This window comes from Lytechinus pictus, chromosome 1 (assembly GCF_037042905.1).
Source record: "Lytechinus pictus isolate F3 Inbred chromosome 1, Lp3.0, whole genome shotgun sequence".
NCBI classification, from domain to species: Eukaryota; Metazoa; Echinodermata; class Echinoidea; order Temnopleuroida; family Toxopneustidae; genus Lytechinus; species Lytechinus pictus.
This window is the reverse complement of record NC_087245.1, coordinates 39,831,673-39,850,912: the sequence shown is the minus strand read 5'-3', so window position 1 is coordinate 39,850,912 and position 19,240 is coordinate 39,831,673. Positions and strand designations below refer to the sequence as shown.

The window sequence follows — 19,240 nt, the reverse complement described above, 5'->3', positions numbered from 1 at the left end:
ATAACTGGTTTGTGAAATTGAGCAAAACTTTTAAATGTCATAACTTTCTTATTTTACATCCGATTTTGATGAAACTTTCAGTGTTATGCTTGTTGGATTTATCTCTTTTTATTCAAATCACCTTTTTGTTGGGGTGGACTTGTCCTTTAATTGCAGTTGATCTTATAAATTTTATCTATCTATCTATCTATCCATTCATCTATTCACAAATTTTGTGCATCCATCTCCTTTTATATTTTACACATCATAGAAGATGGACATTAAACTCAACCTATGTTTATCATCAACATCAATGAATATTCCCATGACAGTAATATACTAAGTATAACAGTCACTGCACACTTGTAACCTTTTTTTTATTCTTTATAAAAGTTAGAATGATATTCCAATACAATACCTTTTCATCTTATTCTTGTTTTATAGCAATATAAATCTGGTTTGACCAGTACAGTTTAGCTAATGAAAGCAATTGGCACTCAAGAAAATGATCCCGATCACAATATATACATTCACAGAGACATGCAATCATCTCCTTGCCATTAGGGTAACTTTGCCATCCAATGGTAAAGTCCATGGAATCCTTGATTCCGATTGGTTGTTGAGCAATCATTTACCATGGTAAAGATACGATTATAGAAACATTTGATGCAAGGAGGCCCACGTATAAAATGTTTTTAAGAGACATCACGATATATTGTTGATTATAGTGTTAATGAGATACATTATCATATTAAACAAGGTGCGCTGGGAGAATAGTTATTGGAACTGAAGTGGCTACCCTGAGGAAAATATGACATTATTATTATCATTACTATTGAAATGCAGTAAATTTTTTACACATGGTTTGCTCTTGTACAGGAAATTCCCATGTTGTCACTTACTTCCTTTCTTTAAAGTAGGGCAGTGTCAATATGGGTGAAGACAGTGATCTATGACCTCTAGAAAAGGTTTCACTTCCCTTTCTTTATAATTCCAATATACTATCTGATTTCCTATCCAGATTGTACAGTTAAAGGAAACCAAGATCCAAGAAAAGAAGCAATCTTAATGCAAAGAGTATGAGAGGAACAATTTAAAACAAGTTTAATCAAAATCGGTTATGAAATAGGCAAGTTATGGACGTTTAAAAAGTCTTGTTGTACTTTCTATGGGGTTCCCTAAATTGGTAAAAATGCTTCAAAATGGCCGACTTTGCGGACAACCCTCCATTTGTTTTGTACACAAATTTTCCCCTTTATTTTTATATATTTCACATCATTTCCTCCTGACCTTGACATATGTGGTGTGAATCATATTTTCCCATGACATATGTTATGCTCAGAATGAGGCAATATGCAATTTGAAAGATAATGGGGAAAATCTGAAAAATTGTGTACAAAACAAATGGAGAGTTGTCCACAAAATGAGCCATTTTGAAGCATGTTTGCCAATTTGAGGATCACCATGGGTGATGAAAATCACTTATGACCCCTAGGACAGGTCTCACTTCCTTTACTGATTGGATTGTACTTAAGACTTTGTACCATTAGACACAAAAGCTAACACAACTTTGTGTTTTCACATTTGCACTAAAAATATATGGATTATATAGATGTATTTGTAATAATAATTATACTTGCTTATATAGTGCCTAATACTTCTTTATCAGAATTCTTTAAGTGCTCTTCAATAAAGGCAGCTTTATTGAAGAATTCCAGACAACTCAAGAGATGGTTTCAGGAAGAAGTGGCAGTAGAAGGTACAGAGAGATGCAACATTTCTCTGGTGCTCGAGTGGATAAAGCCCAACCGTGAAAGGGTCTTTCCGCTCTAACCTATATTTCCAACTAATCAATAGTTCGCCTCCGAGTACGGACGATGTTACACCTCTACAATGAATATTCATTAGTATACAAAATTAAATATTGGTCAATTGTGCTCATTCGATATAAGATCATATTTCACTATTCGGAGCTCTCACCAAGATTTGGACACAGTGGAAAGCCAGCTGTTGCTATACTGGGCAACCTAGGAATGTAATAGATTAGATACAGTACCGATCAGATTCTGTCGGGCAAAGAGGCTGAACAAATTTGGTCCATTAAGGGGACAATGACCAACTAGGGCAAGATTACCCATACTCATTGTTCTATCTTTAAGAACGGATATAAAACAAATAGTCCAGGCGTTTCTTTTGAAAGTATAAGTGATAATCATTCATCTTCAAACTGGCAACGTTGAAATGGCAATACTAGTATTTTGGTAAAATATGATGAGTGTGATGTACGAGTTTAAGCGACCAATATATACAGAAGTGTGCCACTAGTATTGTGAAACTGAACACCATGCTCTTGTATCACAGTAAAGGAATGTGCCCCTCTTATAAAGATTGCTCCCTATCTGGAACTGAGTCGGTCGTGTCTGCGTTAGTCTCTGCCCTCTGTACATCACAACAAATTGGTTTAGCTCCATGACATAAGAATGACTAAAAAACTCAGTAAATGTATTGAAAATGCCCATCAAATGACAAAGAACAACAGGAAGGCCTTTGTTGAAAATTGGCGGACAGTTTCGTCCTCAGTTTCGGAGCGGACAAAAAACTGCAAATGTGTCATTTGTCCAGAGTTAAGGACTAAAATGCTGTTTTGATTCACCGATTTTCGACAGAGATCATGGTTGCTCTTTGTCATGAAGAGCACATACATTTTCTCTCCTCTTGAACTCTCTGTTCATCGCTATGCGAACACTCTCAAATAGCAATTGCCAGTCTAACCTCCAATTAATCATCCTCTGCTACTTTTTCTCAAAAGCCTGGTATACTCCTTTATTATTATATAAATGGCTATAGGTATTATCATAATAAAATATACAAGTACAATACAGTATAAGTATTTATATAGGGCTCTTCACAATGATTGTATCACAGCGCTTTACAAAATGAGCAAAAATCAAAACTGTGAAAGAAAAAAAAAACAATACGAAGTACAAAGTACCTACAGCTGGGGAAATAATCATTAGACCTTACCATATGGAAAGCTTAGTTGGAAAGTGATCTACTTACTATTTCCCAAACTGTAATTCAACCAAATATCAGACTCTTTGCCTCTCTCTTGGGTCCCGTAACACAAAGGTTAGTGATTAACCGTTTGCCTGATTTTCATGATTAATTGTAAATTGTAGTCAATGCAATCAATCATAAAAAAATGTTCTCCGATGATTGCTAACTTGATGCTAAGCATTGTGTTACGAGCCATAGATGCTAATACACCGCTGTTCTGAAAGAAGGAACACCCCCGTTCACTTCTTGGACATGTTTTTGATTTGCTCGGTGGCTGCCTCAACCGCATTCATCATGGCTGCCCTCACGCCGCTCTTCTCCAAAGCGTGCACACCCCTGATGGTAGATCCACCCGGAGAGCACACAGAGTCCTTGATCTCTCCGGGGTGTTTGCCAGTCTCCATGTGCAACTTGCCGGTACCCTGTATGAGAGGGAAAAAATTTGGATGGTTCATGATACCAGAATGTGAATGAGCAGAGATTTATAAAAAAAAAATTCTAACCTTTTCTAACTTTTTTTTCTACATATGGAAACTTCAGGAAAGCATATTTTTTGTCTTAATTTGGAGATGGAATCTGAAAAAAAAAAACTTTTAACAATGGGCTGTTTAACCATCCAAAGTTACATGTTCAGAAAGGTTAAGTGGCATGTAAGAAGAACAAGAGGGGGGGGGGTGGAGAAAGTGGAGGGTGTGGTACATTAGCTGCCACCCCCCCCCCCCCCTCTGTTCAGTAAGATAGTTGGAAGAAAAAGCATTCAGTTACTACTAAAATAAGCTGGGTTTAATACAAAGGATAATTCAAAATGAACAAATGCAGAAAAATAGATCCCAACCACAAGATTATCCCATCGTAGGTTTAGGGTTTGGGTAATGTTGTTGACTTTGGCTCAAGATAATGCAAGGCTGAGGATAAGGAATTTTATAGAATCAATCATGAATGATAGAACAAAAAAAACACGATTATGAATAGAACCACTAGATTTTCACTAGACTTACCATTAATGTGATGGCGGCTGTTTTTAAGGCTAAAGAGCGAGGGAGTCCCACCATGACCGCTCCATCAGCGAGACCTTCCATTACCATGGCAGCCTGGTCAAAGAAAGAGTGTGTATATGGTTATTTTTTTTACAGAATTGTGCTAGGTTTCTATTTGGTAATATGAGATCATATAGTTAAAAAGAACAACAAAAACAATCATTGCCGTCGTCGTCGTCACCATCATCATCGTCATCATCACTATTATAACTATCGTCATCATCACTATCATCATCATCATCATCGTCGTCATCATCATCACTATTATATCATCATCATCACCACCATCTTCATCACCATCATCACCACCATCATCATCATCATCATCATCATCATCACCACCACCACCACCACCACCACCATCATCATCATCATCATCATCATCATCATCATCATCATCATCATCACCACCACCACCACCATCATCATCATCATCATCATCATCATCATCACCACCACCACCACCACCATCATCATCATCATCCTCACCATCATCATCAGGTGATGGATGGTTCTCCACCAGAGTGAGGAGATAAGCTCCCTTTACCTCCCTATCCTCTTTTCTAATTCTATCCCTTTTTCTGAGGAACTCTTTGTCCACTAGGTCGTGTTCATCCCTCCCATACTAAGGATAAAGGTTAATTTTGGGCTGAAATTTTCTCTTTCCTCCTAATTTCGTTCAACACTTATGTTTTGTGATAAGCACTATACAAATTATTAATCACTATCATTATTATAGGTGCCCAACTTTACCCCCAGAATGGTCATAACTTCAGTGATGCTGTTTTTAAGTACATACACACAGATTCCAATTCCGACAGGAAAGGATTCTCGTACATGTCACCGAAGAATATAGAATGTGATGTTTAGAACACTGAAGTACACGAAACCTGATAACTGCGATCTTTGTTTTGATCCACATCCTGGATCTTGAAAGAAGTCTAGCAATAGTTCAATTGATCTGTACACGAGTCCAATATTCTTCTATTCTCATTTCCAAACCGATATACAATGTATTATAGATTGGGGGACTGGGATGCAAACATGGCAGTGATGAGATAGAACATTTTGTCTGGGACTCGTTTTGTCAAAATATTGCGCCTGCCAAAGATAGGTGCCAACAAAGGAATGCACACAACTTTTGTGATTACAAGTTCACAACAACCATTGTAAAGATCAGAGCAGTTCTGTATATTTTTCGTTTTCATTTTATCTATTTCATCAACTTTCAGTTAAAGATACTTTCAAAGAAAAATAATAATTCAAAGATAGAGACAGCAAGAAAGCCAAAATAATTCATATAAAGATGTCACTCGGCTACACAATCAAGGTCAGCACCAGGTATCAGAGCCAGGCAGGGGCACAAGGGGCGCATGTCCCCTTTATATTTTAAGAATAATCCTTGTAAAAGGAAGGCCCTTTTTTCAAATTTGCTCTTAGAATTCCCCTCTATTTTGAAATCCTGGATCCACCACTGAAACCACCCGCAATGTTGCTTACCCAAGCTACTCCAGTACAAACTGCAGAAGACATAAGATCGAGCTGAGGATCAGACATCACTTCGTAGAAGGCTATAGGTTGTACGAGTTTATCCACGATTGCCATGTCTTCGTCCGTTGCATGGGAGCCCCTGACCACTCCTATGATGCCTTCACAGACAGCGATTGCAACGTTGGGCATGGTACGCACTAACCGGGTTCCTGGACGCAATAACTGGAGTTGATAGGGAAGAAATGGTAATAATAATAATAATAATAATGGTATATTTACCCAGGGTAGCCACTTCGGTTCCGAAAACTGTTCTCCCAGCGGGCCCTGCTACTATTATTACCCGTCTAAGCTAGGCTACCTAGCTTAATGGTTTAAATATATTAACAGAAAGAATTGTTCAAGATAACCATGAAAAGAAACCCCAGAAGTCACTGGCTTGGTTGCCAATTTGAGGATCCCATTGAAAGTACAAGAAGACTTTTCAAACTTCCATAACTCTCTTATTTCATAACTGATTTCGATGAAACTTCTTTGAAATTGCATCTCTCATTTAACTCTTTCCAGTAAGATTATTCCCTCCTTGGGATATGGTTTCCTTTAATGGTAAAAGATTAAATAGTTTCACTCACGGCTTCATGGGCGGGGCAGCTCAGGGCGGCTACGACCGACAGCACAAGGTGATGAGGACCGAACGGTAAAGGGGGTAGTACATCCTTGCACTGATAAGGCTTGCATGCAATGACAACAACTGTACATGACCTGACCAACTCAGCATTGTCATGGGTTGTGGACAGGCCCCTTTCCTGTAGGAAAGAAAGAAGGAATTAAATTCTGAATTAGCAAACATATATCACAGAAGCCAGCCTTCGACAACAAACAAATTCTTAGAATTCTGGAGATTTATCACCAAGTTAAGTTCCTACTTTGGTGACACATTTGCTCCAGCCTTAATATCTCAGAGGGCAGAGGGTTTTTTTCAGAGTTAAGATTGTTAGGATTAGGATAGTGTGGAAGCGCTGTGGTGTAGCGGTTCTGACACTCGCCTTGTAATATGAGGGTCGAGTGTTGAAATCCCACCATGGCCTAGCGTCCTTTGGCAAGGCGTCAATCCACACTTTGGCACTCTCACCCAGGTGCTAATTGGGTACCGGTAGGAAACAACCCTCATTGTGGTTGGTTTAGCAAGTGTGTGCCTGACAGGCTGCTATAAAAGCTATGAATCCAGTGACCGGGTAATAATAATTGTGATGCGCTTTTAGCAGTCGTAGGTTGATAAAGTGCTATATAAAAGACAATTATTATTATTATTGTAATAGAGTTTTTTATTCAGAATAATGTTAAGATAAGGATTATTGTTTATTTGGTTTTGGAGGTTAGATTTTATGTTTCGCTTAACTTGCAGAGATTCCATCCAAGCTTCCATCCAAGCAATTGCCTCCGGAGCAAAGACCATGGAACCCCTTGCAGTTACATGTAGGTGTTTGTGCATATTGGGAAAGACAAGGATAAGCAAGACGAAAGAGTCTAAACGGTGGGAGCCTGACGCCTAAAGCGTGAGACTTGGTATGCCTGAGGTCATCACATAAATTCATTTACCATCATTAAACTACAATGCATATAAAAAAAAGTTAAAGGTCAAGTCCACCTCATAAAAATGTTGATTTGAATCAACAGAGAAAAATCAGACAAGCATAATGTTGAAAATTTCTTCAAAATCGGATGTAAAATAAGAAAGTTATAACATTTTAAAGTTTCGCTTATTTTTCTCAAAATAGTTATATGCACAATTTAGTCACATGCAAATGAGAGAATCGATGATGTCCGTCACTCACAATTTCTTTTGTTTTTTATTGTTTGAATAATACAATATTTCAATTTTTACAGATTTGACAATAAGGACCAATTTGACTGAACCATATGTTAAACAATGGTAATTCCACATGTTCAGGGAGAAATAAAACTTTGTTTCACAGGACAATGAGGAGAAAATTAGAATATATCATATTTCATATAATAAAATACAAAAGAAAAAGTGAGTGAGTGATACCGACTGCGATGTGCATATAACTATTATGTGAAATTAAGCGAAACTTAAAAATGTCATAACTTTCTTATTTTCCATCCGATTTTGATGAAATTTTCATTGTAACGCTAGTTGGATTTTTCTCTTTTTATTCAAATCAACATTTTGTTGGGGTGGACTTGTCCTTTAACACTTAGAAATAATGCTGTTAAATTATATATTTGTAATATCCTGAAGCTTTTTCCACATTCAAACATTGGTACAGATCTCTTTGAGCAAATGATTGTTTAACTGTCGGAAAATATTTCCGCTTGAGTGAGCACCACATACTTTTGAAAGGTTCGTGAAAAATGCTTTGCGCAGAGCTTGAAATTAGTTATGTGAATAAAAGTATACATTAAAGGTCAAGTCCACCTCAGAAAAATGTTGATTTGAATCAATAGAGAAAAATCAGACACGCACAATGCTGAAAATTTCATCAAAATCGGATGTAAAATAAGAAAGTTATGACATTTCAAAGTTTCGCTTATTTTTAACAAAATAGTCATATGAACGAGCCAGTTACATCCAAATGAGAGAGTCGATGACGTCACTCACTCACTATTTCTTTTGTTTTTTATTGTTTGAATTATACAATATTTCAATTTTTACGAATTTGATGATTAGGACCTCCTTGCCTGAAGCACAAAATGTTAAAATAATGGAATTCCACGTGTTCAGGGAGGAATGAAACTTCATTTCACATGACAATGACAAGAAAATCAAAATATTTCATATTTCATATAATAAAATACAAAAGAAATAGTGAGTGAGTGATGTCATCGACTCTCTCATTTGGATGTAACTGGCTCGTTCATAAAACTATTTTGTTAAAAATAAGCGAAACTTTGAAATGTCATAACTTTCTTATTTTACATCCGATTTTGATGAAATTTTCAGTGTTATGCTTGTTGAATTTTTCTTTTTTTATTCAAATCAAGTTTTTGTTGGGGTGGACTTGTCCTTTAATCATGAAGAATGCATGGACTTTAGCAAGGAAGATTGATGTGAAGGTATCTTTTGCCTTTTTAGCTTGTTTGCTTGCCCAAAACACTTCACAGAGCGCCATTGTGCCCCTCCCCCTCGCCACACACCAAGGCCATCGTGATGATATTTGCTTTACATGGAACTGTGATTCACATGAAATGGCTTAGGCTTAATTATAGGTTTATTAATCATTTTCAAGCTTGGGAAAAGTACGGAGAAACAAATATCAAATGAAATATGAAATGTGGTCCCACTTCAAATGATAAAAATTTAGTGAAAGAATGCTGGAGATGTCTGAAATAAACATTCAGTTGTGTCCCTAGATCCAACTGGCACAAAAAAAGAGAAAAGGTTGTGCTTACCTCGGGTTAAAATGTTTATTTGGATTGAAAAGTTGTTTAAGAATATGAAAATATATCTGTTTTATTTCAATTCGCTAAAAATACAAAGGAAATGTATGGGAAATGTACCACATGGCCATTTTGTTTTCAATTTTTTTTCCTTGACACAGCGTCAAAATGAACATTTCTGCGCAAACCAATTTCTGCGAGCTTTACAAAAATGGAGTGTTCACTCAAGTAAAACATTATGTCAAATTGTTTGCTCTAATTTGATAGATGAGACCCAAACCCAAGAATATATGTGAAAAAATTATCACCATATTTTTTCATTCCCAGGACTGTTTCAAAGTGTAAAATTTTTATTGATACACACTGTAGAGGGTCTATTGGACAATTCCATAAAATGATCTACCTTTTTGTATGTCCGACCCCCATTTTTATCAAGTCTTACTTCACTTTATAAGCTGACCAAGTCATGGTCCTTTGAGAACATTACAGACTGTCAACAGAACAACAAATCAGAGACAGAAAAGTTCATGAAGGTCCCACACATAGGGGGTCGGACATACATATTTCATGGAATTGCCCTATTTGTTTTCATGATTTTTTTGTCAAGCATTTGTTCGGGAGGGAGAGCTTACCCTCAATTTGGAGAGGTTTCTGTCGCTTGGAGCACTGGCCATCAACTGGCTTGGTTTTACAACATCTAAAAGGGAAGACAAGAAACACAAAATTAACATAAATGATTGATATCCTCCCACTTAATTAATTCCCTGCTCGCATTCCGGTTTGTTTCACATCTAAACAGATATTACAACAGTCATTAACCTGAAACAATATGGACAGGACAACATCTTAGTTTACGTTGTAAGTTGAATTTTTTGCACTGTAGCTCCAAATCTATTTTAAAATGAGGCTGTTTTTAAAATACTTAATTCTCATTTATTTACATTTTGTTTTTAAATTGTTGTATACAAAATATATGTCTATTTTGCATAACTTCAATATCTATGTTTTATAGTCCACTACTTATAATGCCCTTTTTGGCCTTAGACTAGTACTCTTTTCTATTTTTTTCCCTCTCTGTTATTGGTCGATTGTTTAAAAACTCTGTTTCCCCCATTTGGTCATTGGCCACTTATCTCTTGCCTTTTCATGGGTTTACTTAATACAGGAACCCCCTGTATGGATTGTTTTGCACTCGAATGTGCACCAGTGCACTTCTCATGTTTTGAGCCAGGGAGAGTGTCCAGTGACTCATTATACTGGCGCTAGCAGGGGCGTTCGTGACACTAGAGAAGATGCCTGCAGAAGAAGTTTGAATCTGAGATGTAGAAGTATTGACCCTCACGCCACCTTGAACGTATGTGTATACACACAAGAGGACTGAAGATGCCTTGAAGTCAACCTGATTTCGGTCCACCTCTGGAGGTGGTTTGAGGTCGCCTTTGAGGCGGCGTGACGCCGCCTTCTCGTATGTGTAAACACAAAGTGGACTAATGGCGGCTTTCGGAAGTCACATGATCATTGGCTTGCGCAATAGTTGGGATACGTCGCTTTAAATTGCATTGACCTCAGTATCTGCTTGTAAGTTGTATTTTCGCCAGGAATTTGAACATCGAAAACAAACTTCCCGTACAAATAATCAAAATTATTTTGTTTGTTTTGTGATCGATTTTGCTTCAATTGAGTCCTGGAGTGATTTGGTTTAATGAGCTTCTAGACATCATCAAACTTCATGATGATATGGATCTTAGGAGTACCAATCACTGCAGCCGATGAAATTGTCTATCTTCTCACAGACTTGATTCCAGTGTCTGCTCAGATTGAACTGGACAGACTCCTCCTCCTTGGGTTAGTTCTATCAATTGATCGCTGTCGGTTTGAGTTTAGAATCTTCCTTCATGCCTCGGAGTAATCAACTCCAACCATCCGGATGTTTGCTGACACTCTGTCCAAATATCATCTCCCGCCACTTGTAGATCTAATTACAGATCCACCACAATACAACAAGTGGAAGCGCATCATCAACATAGCAGTGAGGAGAAATGTTGATAAGGATTTAGAGCAAACCATCCTTTTGAAATCCAGTCTTTCAGTCTGGGTAGGTAATCTACCTATGGATGTCAAGGACCACTACCCAAGAAACCCTCCATCCTCCTTGATAAGAAAGGCCCTGACAGTGAGAGCACAGCTTCTTTCTTCCACCTACCTTCTTCAAACTAGACTTAACAAGATTGCAAAGACCACTGACTCAACTTGCCAGCACTGTCATAGTGCAGACGAAACACTAGAACACTTTACAGACACATGTCCCCATTCCAACTCGATTCACTTTGAGTTATAATCTCCTTACTCAAGGAATCTCTGAAAGACTGCCCAGATGTGATCTCTTCTTATAACGCAGCAAACCCTACTCTGTTCACTTGTGTTGTGCTTCTTCCTCCTGTATCTGATCCACCAGTTTCTATCAAAGACTGCCTGCTCCTTAAGACCTTATTTTTTATCTATAAACTTCATGTGTCGATTGAAATCTAGTGATACATGCTAAGAACGTGCATATAGCCACGATTAAACTACAAGAACCACGTCTTTACAATGATAATCGACTTGTCCTGTCTTAACCCTTGGATGATTATTAACATTGGATGCTATTGCCTTCGTAGGGCTGATCTCTGAAAGCAGCGGAGGGAGAAAACCAGGAGGAGGGAGAAAACCAGGAAGAGGAAGATGAAGTAGATCTAATGAAAATCACCGAATTTGAAATTGAACACCGCGCAAAAAGAAATAATCATTGTTGATATGAACTGATGAGGCGTGCCCCAACGTCAAACTCATGAAAGTCTCTCCGCAGACAGGCCCTGCCGCAGGCGCCAGTACCGTATGTGTACAAGGGGGTTGTCGGGCCGCCTTGAAGGCGGCGTCAAGCTGACTTTCTGCTATGTGTAAACACACTTTTGATTTTTTTTTTGGCGGCTTGATGCCGACGTGAGGCCGACTCAATGAAACGGGCCCGTTTGTAAATAGGGTCTAAATTGATTTATATATACCAGTACTCATTATGTAAAGCGTGATTAACGATCTGCTTGAAGAGCGTCAGTTAATTCTTTGCGCTTTGTTGAGGAGAAGATTTGTTGAATGTCCATGGTCACTTGAACTCACTTCAGTTTCTCAACTTTAGGAATGAGATTTGGAAGGCCAGAAAAGCTGACCTGATAGTAATACAAGTTCATATGTTACTAGAGTTTAATAGAAGACTTTGATTGCTTTGTTATATTTACAACTTTATTGATTGCTGTAATGTGAACAAAATAATTTGCTATGATTTCAATTTAATTGTGTATTTCTTGTGTAACCTTAAATGAATAATTAAAAATCAGTGCAAACAAACTTTATTTTGTTCTCATATTTATGTATATTGCTCATATTTGTGTACATTTGTAATAATAATAATAACAATATGCTCCATTTGTATAACGCAGCTACTATAATTGCATAGTATCATATTATTACCACGGCTGTAGCTGAGCCGCCATATAGGCGCTAAAGCATTCAAGGAATGAATCCTGCCGGGTACCCATGCACCTCACCTGAGTCGAGTGCAACACAATGTGAATAAATTTCTTGCTGAAGGAAAACATGCCATGGCTGGGATTCGAACCCACGTCCCTCTGATTGAAAGACGAGTCATAACCACTAGACCACTGTCAGGGAAGAAATTTATTTAATTTAATTCCTTTGATTAGACTCATGTTCTGAGTTTATAAAGATAGTTCATGTGTTGTGAATATTTAAACCTAGGTAAAAATGTACATATGTTTTGAATATTTCAAAAGCAAGCGTTGGCAACGTTTGATACCCCCCCCCCCTTAGAGTACAAGATTAGGTGGATGCCATATTTTGTTCAAGTGTTAGAAATATTTTGTATTATGTAAGCATTTTCATACAGGTGTCATAAATAGTTAATACTGTGCTTTAGCATTGATGAATATAGGTGTACAGATGCACAGGAAGTCTTTTGTTATAAAGAATGTATTGCTTTATGCACTCAAATTCTTTGAATTACTTTATAGAAATTTTAGTTAGTCCTAGTAACGGTAGGGTATATTAGGAGGTTAATTTCAGTGATTCAGAAAGAACCACCAAGCTAGAATAGACTACAGATGTTACTCTAGGCAGTCGAAGTTAGAACTGAGGGACTACGTGGGTGACGAGATAACGACCCCAGCTGCCGCCAGTTCTCCACCGACATGATTCGTCAACACTCATGTCATTATTGGGGGCTCGATCTCGTCCACTAATTCATTGAAGCCACATCTCTGATCTGGGGACTACTCATCGAGGGGCAACAGTCTGCGGAGGCAGAGTGGAAGAGACATCGCAAGCTGCGGAGGCCAGGAACTGGACCGACCACCAGGGCCAAGTGGGGCATGTCAGGCCAGATGAGATGATGGGGGCTCACATCAACTATTATCATTAAGTTCAGTTATGTTTTGTTATCCATATCCATGTATATTTTCATGTGAATCATTGTAAAAGAAATAAAAGGAGACCACAGAATGATTTAAGAGCTTTGATTAAATCTTTTACTAACTGTAATCCTCAGTTTTACGTATTCCTTATTTGGCGTCAAGCAGCGGTAGATAAATAATTTAAAAAAGTCACTTCTCACGTGACAACCACGACGCCCCCACATCTACGTTATAGGACTTCTGCAAGGACATCCGATCACACATATTGTATAATAATAATAGGCATTTATATAGCGCCATCAATCTAGAAATAATCTATTCCGAGGTGCATTGTTTATCATTATTATTACCCCGGCTTTAGCTTTAGTATACTGAAGGAAAAATCTTGGGAATAATTAATTAGCGTTGTACTGACCAGTGAGTAGTCTAGGAAGTGTACTGATTTCATTACTATCACATATAAGCCTATCTAATATATCATTGAGTTTTTTACTATTATAAGAATGGGCTGAAATTAACAAGAATAAATGATGAAAGGAATTTATCATATTTATTTGTCCTCTTGCTTAGTACTAAAGGAAGAGACAAAGTGTATTTATGTCATGATTTGTGCAACATCCATTCTTCAGCCACCATGGATTCTGTTGCTCTTGATTTTGATAGCAACAGTGTATTATGTAATGATTCTTTTAACTGTGTGATTGTATAGATTCTATAGATTTTGTAATTACCATATACTGTTAATAACATTAAAGGTCAAGTCCACCCCAGAAAAATGTTGATTTGAATCAATGGAGAAAAATCAGACAAGCACAATGCTGAAAATTTCATCAAAATCGGATGTAAAATAAGAAAGTTATGACATTTCAAAGTTTCGCTTATTTTTCACAAAATAGTTATATGAACGAGTCAGTTACATCCAAATGAGAGTCGATGATGTCACTCAATCACTATTTCTTTTGTTTTTTATTGTTTGAATTATACAATATTTCAATTTTAACGAATTTGACAATTAGGACCTCCTTGCCTGAACCACAAAATGTTAAAATAATGGAATTCCACGTATTCAGGGAGGAATGAAACTTCATTTCACATGACAATGACGAGAAAATCAAAATATTTCATATAATAAAATACAAAAGAAATAGTGAGTGATGTCATCAGTTCCCTCATTATGCATACCGACCGAGATGTGCATATAACTGTCTTGTGAAATGAAGGGAAACTTTAAAATGTCATAACTTTCTTATTTTACATCCGATTTTGATGAAATTTTCAGCGTTATGCTTGTTGGATTTTTCTCTTTTTATTCAAATCAAGTTTTTGTTGGGGTGGACTTGTCCTTTAATTACTTCTAATATGAAGCGCATTTTCAAAAGTTACAAAGCAATGTTGTTTTTGGATGACGTCAAATATTAAAAGAAACCAAGCACCCCAGCCCTGGTGTCTTAATTTATTCATGTATCCACGTAATAGCTCCCGGTACCTATCTGCATGCTCGAGTACCCACCTTAGACTACATTGTTCCACTGTGGGTGACACTTTGTTTCATACAGTGGGTCAGTGGTTGGTGTCGTGTTGTGGGTGCTAAAGCATGTAGACAGGGTATATTTATTTATTGATATACTTATATTACATGTATGTATTATTTTGAGGTATTTATACTAGTTTGTGATTATTTTCTGTTTCAATGCACTTTTTGTTAAGAAGAGTCCGAGGACAATTTTTGTGTTTTCAATCATTGAACATGACAATACAATAATTGAATTGTGTTGTCATCACCATGAACCCTTTCATTATAACAAACCAGTGAGTAGAGGCCAACCTCAAGGTCAAATTTTGCTTATCTTGGCTTGAGTATGTACAACTTCTTTGGTGGCCTCTAGACTCCTTGCCTTGACTACATCTCTGCCTGGATAAATAAACAAATGAATGCACTAACGTGTGCGTCGACCCACAACATATGCAAACTGGCCTATCCCCCATTCCATGCAGCTCAAAAAAGTTTGATGATTAGGTCTTAGCATTATTTTAAATTGGCCCGGCCGTCCGGAGTTTCCCAGTTGCCGCAGTACCATTTCACTCAGTGTGTGATTTCAAGTTCGGTGTTGGTGTTGAGAGCGTAAAAAGGCCGCTGAACCAAGCTCCAACACCGAGCTGGGTTCAGAGGAATGATACCGATTGCGTTATCGATAGCACATGACGTCACGCTCCTGCGCTGCTAAATCTTCTCAACTTCACGCGAGAAGTCTCGACGACGAAAATGAAATCGGAGAGAAATGCATTAAATTCTCATCGTACAGAATACCAATGTTTTAATTAATTCAAGAATTCGAAAGAGTGAGCATTATTCTTCATCAAAATATAAACAGCTTAAATGATTTGTACTCATCTTAACTGTAAAAGCTAATTTTACGGGGATGTTTTATCGTGTTCGCCGCCTGTTCTCGAGCTTGAGATTGCCAACACCAACACCAACACCGAACTTGAAATCATGATTTTCCCAATCCCTGGGGGTTGGTGTTGGTGAATGGGGAAATTGCACGTAGATCGTCAACACCAGCCGCTGTGCTGGGTTCAGCAGACGACATTCAACACCAGCATTCAACACAAACTGCCGGAAATACGTCATATTTTCCGAGGTCAATCCCAACACCAGCCTGATTTCAAGTACGGTGTTGTGGCTGGTGTTGGTGTTGTCACAACACCAACACCAGATTTCAACACCGTACTTGAAATCACCCAGTATGTTTGCCAATGCCAATGGCAATCGCAATGCCAATGCTGCATGCTGATTGTTGTTTAGACAGGTGGCAACCGTCTATTTCGAGGAGTTTTTTAACATTTTTTTAAAAATTTCTCTGTATTTGGTGAATGGACCCAACGGAGTTCAGCGGAACAACCAACATAAAAAATAAAAGAGACCGAAGCTTTTAAAGTTTTTTTTGTCTAGTTGTTGTTGAAATTTGATCCGGAAATTTGAGTCTAGACTAGGTCTAGGGCCTATAATAAAGCTATACTGAATACTCACTTGCACGAATCCATCCTTCGATCATTCCTTGCGCCATCGATCCAGCCCCAATGAAACCGATCTTGAGATTTGCTAACGCCATGGTAAAGTTGTGTCGAATTAGCTGTCTTGTCAACGTCGTCGTGTCCTTTCTCGGAGTTCAGCTCAGCTCATCAGCAGCTAGTCATGTGTCAACATACTTTACAAGCCTTGTGTCCCCCGCCCCGGCTCTGGCGGCGCCGGCCCCAGACTTGATGGGCTTGGCGATCGCCCGTCGTGCGCCCGACTTGCATAGTCGCATACTGTGCACACGTGGTTGGCCGGCAAGGGGGCGTGTCAAACATGCAGATACTTTCTCGAGTCACAGAGATACGATCTTACGTATACGTAAGCGCGCTCCCGAAGGGAGCTAGAGAGGGAACTCTTTCCGCGCGTTTTTATTTCCCATAGGTTTTGTACATAGCCAACATGGCTGCCGGCGGACAATTTGAAGGTTGATTTTGGAGGGTCAATGTTTTATTCATGAGAATGACGTCAAAATACGCATAATGCACTTGTATGATTGGCTTAAACGCTAATGTTTTATTCATGTACTCATGCATTAAACATTTTTTCCCGTCCCACAATTCCCTACGATATCTGTGCGAAGTGTCGTTCTTTTGGACTCTGCGAATTTGAAGTTTCTGAAACGAAATACCTAGACTAGTTATCTGTTTATAGAATTGATGTTCGAAATCATGGTTTCTGAGTGAACTTCATTGGAGCAGAAAATCTTGGAGGGAACATCAGTACTATTCTAATGACATTCCATAGGAATAAAAGTAAGTTACGCTCATTTTCATGTTTTGATCTCACTAATGTGTTTGCCGGGGTTCGGGGCTCATCCTGTATTACGTACCGGTACTACCGGTATGTAAACCTCAATTTCAATATTTCTTTTGCCTGACTTCCAAATAAGTGTGATCATTGAGTTTCAAAAAATATTATATCTAGGGGTCTATAGTTTGTCGTAGATCTAGACATTCATCGGAATGCTTCATGTAGGTCCAAAGTAAACCTGTATTTCAGTTTTATTGTGATTAGACAATTATCAGGGGTAGATGTGGACTTGTTTCCGACCTCCTGTTTTTTAGTAACGAAAAACTGTCGATTTTAGGCCTATTCAGAGCTGGATCCGGCCTTTGATATCGCCGGTGCTAGCCGGCTTGCGAGATTGTCGATGTAGTTATGGGGTATGAAAATAGCGGGGACGGACTAGGCCCAAACTTCAAGCTTGAAAGTTGAAGTTTAGGCCTAGTCCGTCCCCGCTATTTCATCTTCATATGAATAAGTATAATTCTCAGCAGTTTCTTTTATTCAGGAACGTTTTACTTCAGAATAATCAGTGTTGAAATACGATTGACTTAGCATTAGTGTCTGTTATTAGTGTTATTAAGTGTTACACTTAGTCTTAGATTTGAATGAAATGGCGTAGCCTACCCTAGACCTAAATCAAGTCTATTTGAACAGGATACCCTGGGCCTGGCCTGGGATGGTAATTTGAAAACGTTCTTAGTGTTTACTTCATTCAAATGTGATGTGATTCTTAAGTTATACAGGCCCAGCATAGACCAGATTCAGCTATATTATACAGCTGTAGAAATATGTGGTTGGAATCATTTTACTTTTATAAATAGTGAGGTAGGCCTATGCCTCTATGCGATAGAGAATAAAGTTTCGGGTCCAGATAACTTTTTTGTTCAAGTTTGGAATATTCATACATAGACCTGGGATATGGACAGCTGGAAATTTCAAAAATATTGATTAAGAAGAGTAATTTTCTTTATCTCTAAAACTCTCAAATTTAAATTGTCAATTGCAGATCCAATTGGACCAAGTTCTTAGCAGTTCACACCTAGTCAGAAGTACAAAATTGAGAACCATGCCGATCAGCTATAATTACAATCTAATGAGGAACAGGATATCTGAATGGAAAAATTGCAAGGTATGCTTACTGTTTTGATAATATACAGGCTGTATCTAAGCTCATCACCCCCCCCCCCCAAAAAAAAAAAAAAAAAAAAAAAATATTCCCCCCTTTTTGGGAGGGGGTGGGCTATGGCCAATTGTGCTGAAACATGATGCGATATCTGTTTGAATTCAGATTCACCAGTATTTCCATTTTAACACTGCATACTGCATCCTGTCTATACATGCATTCGCATAAAAAAAACAAAATATTAATAGTTATTACAAAATTCTGATAAATATTTGAATTAATTTGCACTCTTTATTTTCAAAACATACTGTAGATAGTTATATTGATATATGAATTTATCTGGATGTGGGATGAAAGTGACTGCATGTGCTAAGCTTGTTTTATCACTGAAGAGTATAAAATAGAGTTTACATCTTTTTTTTAATAAACTGGACTAGATGAGTAAGAATAATTTACAGCTTATTTTGTTCTTTTCTCTTTTTACCATGCAGGTTTCCCACTTCCCAAGCTGTTTAAGTACTGGTATCGCAACATAAGTGCCAAGAAGAGATATGAAGGCCAAGTTAATAAAAAGTATTTACTTCATTGCAATAGCACATTAAAAATGAATTAATTTGAAATATTAATAAAGCATTGAATGTTACTTAAACTACACATCTGTAGAAAAGAGTGCGGTACAAGTTCAGGTTCATCACAGGGGCCTCGGAACGGTTATCAAAGTTGGGGGCTGACCATGCAAAAAATCACAATCGTATGGTCAATTTTACGTTTTTGTACATGGTTTTGGAAAAAAGTGGGGGGCTTCCACGGCCCCTGCATCACCGGG

At 37.8% G+C, this 19,240-nt stretch overlaps 1 protein-coding gene across 1 annotated transcript; it reads right to left on the bottom strand.

Moving 5' to 3' along the window:
* Positions 1-316: 316 nt before the first annotated feature.
* On the bottom strand, positions 317-16,916 carry LOC129262709 (pyrroline-5-carboxylate reductase 3-like). Its single transcript, XM_054900764.2, has 6 exons — positions 16,458-16,916; positions 9,596-9,660; positions 6,194-6,367; positions 5,574-5,786; positions 4,035-4,127; positions 317-3,458 (listed from the first exon to the last, which is right to left on the bottom strand). The coding sequence occupies exons 1-6, from the start codon at positions 16,537-16,539 to the stop codon at positions 3,276-3,278; spliced, it is 810 nt and encodes a 269-aa protein (XP_054756739.2). The 5' UTR covers positions 16,540-16,916; the 3' UTR covers positions 317-3,275.
* Positions 16,917-19,240: the final 2,324 nt, after the last annotated feature.